Below are 10000 nucleotides of genomic sequence, written 5' to 3' on the forward strand. Positions count from 1 at the left end.
AGACAAGTCTGAGCACACAGCATCATTCTAAAACAGCCGATCTAAGCATGTTTCGTTTCATCCGTGATAAAGGACTTTCCCAAGTAGAAGGAATTGCCGAGGTCTTTCTAGCTTTTGTCCAGCTTCTTTCGATATTTGTACCACAAGTGCATAGATAGCATTAAAAGTGCATGCAAGAAAAACTACAACTAGCGACAGCGTCGACATCTCTACTTCCCACGTTCTAAGACTGTCTCGAAAGTTTTCAACCAATCACAATGCAAATAAAATTGAATTTGCCATTGATAATGCGCATGCGTAACATTAGTCTCCTTTGTTGGTTCGCCATGTTTCACAGTCCTGGACTGATGCGTATTGTTAATTTCCGTTTCCGGTCCGCCCCTCAAAAACGGTGGGTGCTTAAACTCCCTAAAGACTAAGGAAGGCAAAAAAGGTATAAAAATTCCTTCAAAATTAGCATCCTTGCATACGAAGCTTTTATAAAGGGATTTACATCGTATCAAATAAAACCAATAATTTTATTTTACTGAGCTACTTCGCGCTTCAGCTCACAAGATCGTCGAAAAAAAGAGTCTCACAGTCTAGTGAAAGAATCTGCTGACTCACAGACGTTGCAAAAATGTGCTCACCTCTCATCTTGCTCCTGTGGCAATTTAGTGCACTGCCGAAACCTGGCAGAATTTTGTGCTCTTCTAGTAGTTTCATTCCTGTTCTCTCCGTCGTCTCGTTCTTGTCGTCTTCCACTGGTTTGCAAAATCTTGAACAGCAACGCGGTGAAAACCATACCTCCGATTCCACCAAATAATGTACACCAAAAAACTTGCTTAGAAATCTCCATTCCCTGCTGTCCTGATCTGTTTGATGTCCAATCTTTGTTTGGCCGCTTTAGCAAGTTAACTTCAAAGTGATCTCGATCGACTTGGGACTGATCGAAGTGTGAGCAAAATTAAAGCGTGTGTGAGTAAATTAAAGCGTGTGTGAATAAATTTGGCAAACAAATCCCGCGCTGTGATTGGCCACCCAATAAATTACAATATTTATTAACATGAATCTAATGTTCAAAGGGTACGCGCTGACATGCACGTGCACGTGTGTTCCATTTAGTTTCTCCGTCACGACTGTACTGTGGTCATGCGCAGTAGACTCGTAGTCAAAGCCGTTTCTCTTCTCGATCATTCTCGTTCCCAGAGCTGCGATCCTCTTGGCCAGCGCCTCGGATCGAGAGCTCTGGATTCTGGCAGGTCCCAATCTGTTATCGTCACTGATTGGTCAGATGGGAGCACAATAAAAATGATAACCGGAAGGAATCGGAAGAGAATGGCCGAAGGGATTCCGTTTTCTGTTTCCCGTACTTGCAACAGATATATTATTAGAAACAACCATCCTTTGGATTTATTTGGTGACAAGGCAATAGACCTTTTCGGCTTGTACAAATTGTTTTCCCAATACAGATCACGTGATAATACTCAGGAGGTTTGGTCTTTTGTTTTGTTCATTAAAATGAGGGCATGCAAACATGAATATGACTGCATGCACTCTTTTTAATGAACAAAACAAAGGACCAAGCCTCCTGAGCATTATCACATGACGCTGATCTGTATTGGGAAAACAAAATGTACAAGCCGAAAAGGTCTATTAGAAAGGAATCGTACGGGATTGATAAGAGTTTTCTGGTTTGAAAATTTCTGTTGACGATGGTTTATTACCATCGCGAATATGTAGAACTTGTTACTTTGCGGTCACGACATTTCAGGAGCTCGAGTTTGTGAAGACGGTAGTTCATTCGAAAGCTCAGCACGAGTCGGTTATCCGATCTAAAAGAAGAAGGTCTGTACAGCAGAGCCCGTCCTTCACCAGGTGTGGGACGCGAGAAAATAGGAGCAAGGTCAGCTGGTTATATGTTACGCAGGATTTTTGACTAAGCTCGATTCATGTGTTTACAGTGTAATTATTGTTCATGTGTTGAACAACGCAAAGCCTTGACTCCTTTTGAATATGTCCGTGGCGAGGAAGAAAAGATTAAGCCAACAGCTAACCTCGTTATAGACTTGCCACAAGTCGACCTCACGAAGTCGCGAGAGGTCGACTTGTCTCGCTTGCAAGGTCTTCATTTTCGTCTAGCACCAAAAAGGGGATGACGTCATTCGCAAGTCCTGCACTTGACTGGTGACCGCAATCCGACGAAAACAATCGAGCATGTTTGTTTCTACGAAATCGAAATAGGAAATTTGTTGACTTTGTGCTAACGGTGTCAGAAACAAAGATGAAATAAAACGAAAGCTTATTTCAATCTCGAGTCGCCGCTTGGAAAGGAGTTTTTGCACAAACAGTACTTGCGCCGTGATTTGTGCTGATAGTAACGAAACACTAATTCGAAAGATTAGCAAGTATTAAAGGGAAAGCTTCGAATAGTCAAGAAATTCAATTGATTTCACTCATGAAAGATCAGGTAGGCTTCCGGTGTAGGAGACTACTAGACCGGGATTAAAAAAAAACATCTTAGTAAAACTTAAGTATACCATTTAGCGATGCAATGACTCTCGTCGATGAATACTCATGCATTTTAAAATTTTTTGTTCCATTCGACGAAAAATGTGTCGATAGTCATTTAGAATCGCCTCGGGACTTCCAAACATCAGTTTATACTTAAGATTTTAAATGTGTTGTCTCCTACATATGACGCTCTGATGCCAAGAGACCAAATCTTTCGTGAGTGAAATCAGTGGAACAATTACGAAGACGATAGCATTACAATCCTCCCCAAGTAAATGGCCAAAGCGTACGGCACTAGTTCAAAGGTCAGACTTTTCCCTGTGATAGTCGGGGAATTTGGATCCGGTGGCCTTAGTAGCATGTTGAAAGTATGCTTTCACTGCGTGTGGCAAATTTTGATTGACAACTCTATCCCCTGGGGTCCACGAGGACTACTCTGATTGGCCTAGCTCAGTGACCCGTTTTTGGGTCGCTAAACTGGCGCCAATCAAGTATGAAAAGGCCTTCTTTCCACGTGTATCTAGACGAAGGACTTTTCGAAAGTCTGCTAAGGTTGATAAAGAAGGCTTCAGTTGAGACCAACCCCTGATGAAAAGGGACTACAGCCCCTGATGAAAAATGGGGATAAAGGGGGGAGGGGGGGCTATCCAAAAAATGGATAAATTCCTGTCAAGTTCAAATCTCAAGTGATCTTGGCAACCTGCACCTTCTGGATAGTTTTTTATCCAGAGGAGAGCTTGAAGGATTCTCCTGCTGGTACACAGCTACTGAAAAACAACTTTTAGGGTTCTCAGTTTTCAGAGGGTTATTAACGCCACAGTAAATTGGGTACCTATTAGTTAACTTTCACATTGTTGTTTTGGACTAGTATATAATTTATTAAACTGGTAAATTGTAGGGTCAGAAGAGCTTAGCCAATAACCTATTCTTCGACAGGCATCAACACTTGGGCTCATGCATGAGGGACCCCGTTACATTCTTAATTATCTCCATGTTATATTGATTCCATACAGTGTTATGTTTAACAGGAAAATTTGGTTTTATCAAATATGTTGATAAAGGTCGAATTAGCACCATGAATGATTTTTCGAGTGTTAGCCCTTTTTCAGAGCGAATGTTTAGATGTCCCTGTTTGCACCATAAAACAAGAAGACCCACATGCATTTTGGCCGGACTATTTTGCCAGATGCACCCAACAGGCAAAGGCTTGGTTGAATCTGCTTCAATGGCCAGTGCTTTATAGAAAACTGCCTTCCGGAAGTGCTTCTCTTGAGATGAAGCAACCGATCGAATTCCACCAAATAATGCACACCAAAAAACTTGTTTAGAAATCTCCATTCCCTGCTGTCCCGATCTGTTTGATGTCCAATCTTTGTTTGGCCGCTTTAGCAAGTTAACTTCAAAGTGATCTCGATCGACTTGGGACTGATCGAAGAGTGAGTAAAATTAAAGCGTGTGTGAATAAATTTGGCAAACAAATCCCGCGCTGTGATTGGCCACCCAATAAATTACAATATTGATTAACATGAATCTACAGTTCAAAGGGTAAGCGCTCACATGCACGTGCACGAGTGTTCCATTTAGTTTCTCCGTCACGACTGTACTGTGGTCATGCGCAGTAGACTCGTAGTCGTAGCCGTTTCTCTTCTAGATCATTCTCGTTCCCAGAGCTGCGATCCTCTTGGCCAGCGCCTCGGATCGAGAGCTCTGGATTCTGGCAGGTCCCAATCTGTTCTCGTCACTGATTGGTCAGATGAGAGCACAATAAAAACGATAACCGGAAGGAATCGGAAGAGAATGGCCGAAGGGATTCCGTTTTCTGTTTGCCGTACTTGCAACAGATATATTATTAGTAACAAGCACCCTTTGGATTTATTTGGTGAAAAGGCAATTAGAAAGGAATCGTACGGGATTGATAAGAGTTTTCTGGTTTGAAAATTTCTGTTGACGATGGTTTATTACCATCGCGAATATGTAGAACTTGTTACTTTGCGGTCACGACATTTCAGGAGCTCGAGTTTGTGAAGACGGTAGTTCATTCGAAAGCTCAGCACGAGTCGGTTATCCGATCTAAAAGAAGGAGGTCTGTGCAGGAGAGCCCGCCCTTCACCAGGTGTGGGACGCGATGAAATAGGAGCAAGGTCAGGTGGTTATATGTTACGCAGGATTTTTGACTAAGCTCGATTCATGTGTTTACAGTGTAATTATTGTTCATGAGTTGAACAACGCAAAGCCTTGACTCCTTTTGAATATGTCCGTGGCGAGGAAGAAAAGATTAAGCCAACAGCTAACCGCGTTATAGACTTGCCACAAGTCGACCTCACGAAGTCGCGAGAGGTCGACTTGTCTCGCTTGCAAGGTCTTCATTTTCGTCTAGCACCAAAAAGAGGATGACGTCATTCGCAAGTCCTGCACTTGACTGGTGACCGCAATCCGACGAAAACAATCGAGCATGTTTGTTTCTTCGAAATCGAAAGAGGAAATTTGTTGACTTTGTGCTAACGGTATCAGAAACAAAGATGAAATAAAACGAAAGCTTATTTCAACCTCGAGTAGCCGCTTGGAAAGGAGATCTTTAGTGGTATTTTTTGGACCAACAGTACTTGCGCAGTGATTTGTGGTGATAGAAACGAAACACTAATTCGAAAGATTAGCAAGTATTAAAGGGAAAGCTTCGAATAGTCAAGAAATTCAATTGATTTCACTCATGAAAGATCAGGTAGGCTTCCGGTGTAGGAGACGTACTAGACCGGGATTAAAAGATACTTAAGTATACCATTTAGCGATGCAATGACTCTCGTCGATGAATACTCATGCATTTTAAAATTTTTTGTTCCATTCGACGAAAAATGTGTCGATAGTCATTGAGAATCGCCTCGGGACTTCCAAACATCAGTTTATACTTAAGATTTTAAATGTGTTGTCTCCTACATATGACGCTCTAATGCCAAGAGACCAAATCATCAGTGGAACAATTACGAAGACGATAGCATTACAATCCTCCCCAAGTAAATGGCCAAAAGCGTACGGCACTAGTTCAAAGGTCAGACTTTTCCCTGTGATAGTCGGGGAATTTGGATCCGGTGGCCTTAAGCCCGCCGCACACTTGAGGAATGAGCTGAGCAAACTGCCTCGCGAGGCGATTTGCTCAGCTGTTTCCTCACGTGTGCGGGGAAATTGTGGTGAGAAATAGGCCGTGAAGATAAAATCAAACATGTTTGATATTTTTGCCCTCGCGAGACACATTCCTCACTGTGTGCGGCCTTCGTGAGAATCGAGCTGAGCTTGGTTTAATCAAGCACCCAATAAAAATACATGGCATACTCACGTGACTCCAGCGGTTCAAGATGGCGTGGGAGGAAGAAATTCTGACGTCCCTGAAGTCACGTGAGAATGCCATGTATTTTTATTGGATGCTTGATTGACCAAGCTCAACTCGATTCTCACATGTACAATTGCCGCACACAATGTTTGATTTTTTCCTCACGGCCTCGCGAGGCGAATTTCTCACGACAAGTTCCCCGCATACGTGAGGAAACGGCTGAGCAAACCGCCTCGTGAGGCAGTTTGCTCAGCTCTTTCCTCACCGTGTGCGGCGGGCTTTAGTAGCATGTTGAAAGTCACGCTTTCACTGCGTGTGGCAAATTTTGATTGACAACTCTATCCCCTGGGGTCCACGAGGACTACTCTGATTGGCCTAGCTCAGTGACCCGTTTTTGGGTCGCTAAACTGGCGCCAATCAAGTATGAAAAGTCCTTCTTTCCACGTGTATCTAGACGAAGGACTTTTCGAAAGTCTGCTAAGGTTGATAAAGAAGGCTTCAGTTGAGACCAACCCCTGATGAAAAGGGACTACCGCCCCTGATGAAAAATGGGGATAAAGGGGGGAGGGGGGGCTATCCAAAAAATGGATAAATTCCTGTCAAGTTCAAATCTCAAGTGATCTTGGCAACCTGCACCTTCTGGATAGTTTTTTATCCAGAGGAGAGCTTGAAGGATTCTCCTGCTGGTACACAGCTACTGAAAAACAACTTTTAGGGTTCTCAGTTTTCAGAGGGTTATTAACGCCACAGTAAATTGGGTACCTATTAGTTAACTTTCACATTGTTGTTTTGGACTAGTATATAATTTATTAAACTGGTAAATTGTAGGGTCAGAAGAGCTTAGCCAATAACCTATTCTTCGACAGGCATCAACACTTGGGCTCATGCATGAGGGACCCCGTTACATTCTTAATTATCTCCATGTTATATTGATTCCATACAGTGTTATGTTTAACAGGAAAATTTGGTTTTATCAAATATGTTGATAAAGGTCGAATTAGCACCATGAATGATTTTTCGAGTGTTAGCCCTTTTTCAGAGCGAATGTTTAGATGTCCCTGTTTGCACCATAAAACAAGAAGACCCACATGCATTTTGGCCGGACTATTTTGCCAGATGCACCCAACAGGCAAAGGCTTGGTTGAATCTGCTTCAATGGCCAGTGCTTTATAGAAAACTGCCTTCCGGAAGTGCTTCTCTTGAGAGGAAGCAACCGATCGAATTCCACCAAATAATGCACACCAAAAAACTTGTTTAGAAATCTCCATTCCCTGCTGTCCCGATCTGTTTGATGTCCAATCTTTGTTTGGCCGCTTTAGCAAGTTAACTTCAAAGTGATCTCGATCGACTTGGGACTGATCGAAGAGTGAGTAAAATTAAAGCGTGTGTGAATAAATTTGGCAAACAAATCCCGCGCTGTGATTGGCCACCCAATAAATTACAATATTTATTAACATGAATCTAATGTTCAAAGGGTACGCGCTGACATGCACGTGCACGTGTGTTCCATTTAGTTTCTCCGTCACGACTGTACTGTGGTCATGCGCAGTAGACTCGTAGTCAAAGCCGTTTCTCTTCTCGATCATTCTCGTTCCCAGAGCTGCGATCCTCTTGGCCAGCGCCTCGGATTCTGGCAGGTCCCAATCTGTTCTCGTCACTGATTGGTCAGATGGAAGCACAATAAAAACGATAACCGGAAGGAATCGGAAGAGAATGGCCGAAGGGATTCCGTTTTCTGTTTGCCGTACTTGCAACAGATATATTATTAGTAACAACAACCATCCTTTGGATTTATTTGGTGACAAGGCAATTAGAAAGAAATCGTACGCGATTGATAAGAGTTTTCTGGTTTGAAAATTTCTGTTGACGATGGTTTATTACCATCGCGAATATGTAGAACTTGTTACTTTGCGGTCACGACATTTCAGGAGCTCGAGTTTGTGAATGTGAAGACGGTAGTTCATTCGAAAGCTCAGCACGAGTCGGTTATCCGATCTAAAAGAAGGAGGTCTGTGCAGCAGAGCCCGCCCTTCACCAGGTGTGGGACCCGAGAAAATAGGAGCAAGGTCAGCTGGTTATATGTTACGCAGGATTTTTGACTAAGCTCGATTCATGTGTTTACAGTGTAATTATTGTTCATGTGTTGAACAACGCAAAGCCTTGACTCCTTTTGAATATGTCCGTGGCGAGGAAGAAAAGATTAAGCCAACAGCTAACCTCGTTATAGACTTGCCACAAGTCGCGAGAGGCCGACTTGTCTCGCTTGCAAGGTTTCCTTTGCGTCTCGCGCCGAAAAGGGGATGACGTCATTCGCAAGTCCTGCACTTGACTGGTGACCGCAATCCGACGAAAACAATCGAGCATGTTAATTTGTTTCTACGAAATCGAAATAGGAAATTTGTTGACTTTGTGCTAACGGTATCAGAAACAAAGATGAAATAAAACGAAAGCTTATTTCAATCTCGAGTCACCGCTTGGAAAGGAGATCTTTAGTGGTATTTTTTGGACCAACAGTACTTGCGCCGTGATTTGTGCTGATACAAACGAAACACTAATTCGAAAGATTAGCAAGTATTAAAGGGAAAGCTTCGAATCGTCAAGGAATTCAATTGATTTCACTCATCAAAGATCAGGTAGGCTTCCGGTGTAGGAGACGTACTAGACCGGGATTAAAAGATACATCTTAGTGAAACTTAAGTATACCATTTAGCGATGCAATGACTCTCGTCGATGAATACTCATGCATTTTAAAATTTTTTGTTCCATTCGACGAAAAATGTGTCGATAGTCATTGAGAATCGCCTCGGGACTTCCAAACATCAGTTTATACTTAAGATTTTAAATGTGTTGTCTCCTACATATGACGCTCTAATGCCAAGAGACCAAATCTTTCGTGAGTGAAATCATTGGAACAATTACGATGACGATAGCATTACAATCCTCCCCAAGTAAATGGCCAGAAGCGTACGGCACTAGTTCAAAGGTCAGACTTTTCCCTGTGATAGTCGGGGAATTTGGATCCGGTGGCCTCAGAAGCATGTTGAAAGTCACGCTTTCACTGTGTGTGGCAAATTTTGATTGACAACTCTATCCCCTGGGGTCCACGAGGACTACTCTGATTGGCCTAGCTCAGCGACCCGTTTTTGGGTCGCTAAACTGGCGCCAATCAAGTATGAAAAGTCCTTCTTTCCACGTGTATCTAGACGAAGGACTTTTCGAAAGTCTGCTAAGGTTGATAAAGAAGGCTTCAGTTGAGACCAACCCCTGATGAAAAGGGACTACCGCCCCTGATGAAAAATGAGGATAAAGGGGGGAGGGGGGCTATCCAAAAAATGGATAAATTCCTGTCAAGTTCAAATCTCAAGTGATCTTGGCAACCTGCACCTTCTGGATAGTTTTTTATCCAGAGGAGAGCTTGAAGGATTCTCCTGCTGGTACACAGCTACTGCAAAACAACTTTTAGGGTTCTCAGTTTTCAGAGGGTTATTAACGCCACAGTAAATTGGGTACCTATTAGTTAACTTTCACATTGTTGTTTTGGACTAGTATATAATTTATTAAACTGGTAAATTGTAGGGTCAGAAGAGCTTAGCCAATAACCTATTCTTCGACAGGCATCAACACTTGGGCTCATGCATGAGGGACCCCGTTACATTCTTAATTATCTCCATGTTATATTGATTCCATACAGTGTTATGTTTAACAGGAAAATTTGGTTTTATCAAATATGTTGATAAAGGTCGAATTAGCACCATGAATGATTTTTCGAGTGTTAGCCCTTCCTCAGAGCGAATGTTTAGATGTCCCTGTTTGCACCATAAAAAAGAAGACCCACATGCATTTTGGACTATTTTGCCAGATGCACCCAACAGGCAAAGGCTTGGTTGAATCTGCTTCAATGGCCAGTGCTTAATAGAAAACTGCCCTCCGGAAGTGCTTCTGTTGAGATAAAGCAACCGATCGAAAAGTTATATTTTGTTGTGTTATTTAAGCAATAGAGGACGTTTTCCATGTTTACATACCCTCATGTAAACGCGAAGCGTAGTTGGGAGAATTCTCGACAGTTATGCAAACCCGAGACAGAGTCAAGGGTTTGCATAACATACACCCCCATATTTCCAACCAGCCAATCAAAACGTGCGTCTGACAACACATAACAAATCAAAAATCGTGTGATGTCACAGC

General features: G+C 42.6%; 3 protein-coding genes across 3 annotated transcripts in view; 1 reads left to right on the forward strand and 2 right to left on the reverse strand.

Annotated features, from left to right (window-relative positions):
- Positions 1-946, reverse strand: part of LOC138058985 (uncharacterized) — a 17544-nt gene extending 16598 nt beyond the window's left edge. The window contains exon 1 of the mRNA XM_068904470.1: positions 630-946. Within this exon, the coding sequence (XP_068760571.1) occupies positions 630-838 (209 nt within the window). The 5' untranslated portion in view covers positions 839-946. The remainder of the gene's footprint in view (positions 1-629) is intronic.
- The window catches only part of LOC138058980 (CCR4-NOT transcription complex subunit 3-like), a 141364-nt gene that overhangs the window by 79138 nt on the left and 52226 nt on the right, over positions 1-10000 (forward strand). The gene's annotated exons all lie outside the window — the stretch shown is intronic.
- The window catches only part of LOC138058981 (nucleosome-remodeling factor subunit BPTF-like), a 10728-nt gene continuing 6758 nt past the window's right edge, over positions 6031-10000 (reverse strand). The window contains exon 4 of the transcript XR_011134119.1: positions 6031-7170. The gene's annotated coding sequence lies outside the window, so the exon portion shown is untranslated. The remainder of the gene's footprint in view (positions 7171-10000) is intronic.

This window comes from Montipora capricornis, chromosome 8 (genome assembly GCF_036669925.1).
Source record: "Montipora capricornis isolate CH-2021 chromosome 8, ASM3666992v2, whole genome shotgun sequence".
In the NCBI taxonomy this organism is placed as follows: Eukaryota; Metazoa; Cnidaria; class Anthozoa; order Scleractinia; family Acroporidae; genus Montipora; species Montipora capricornis.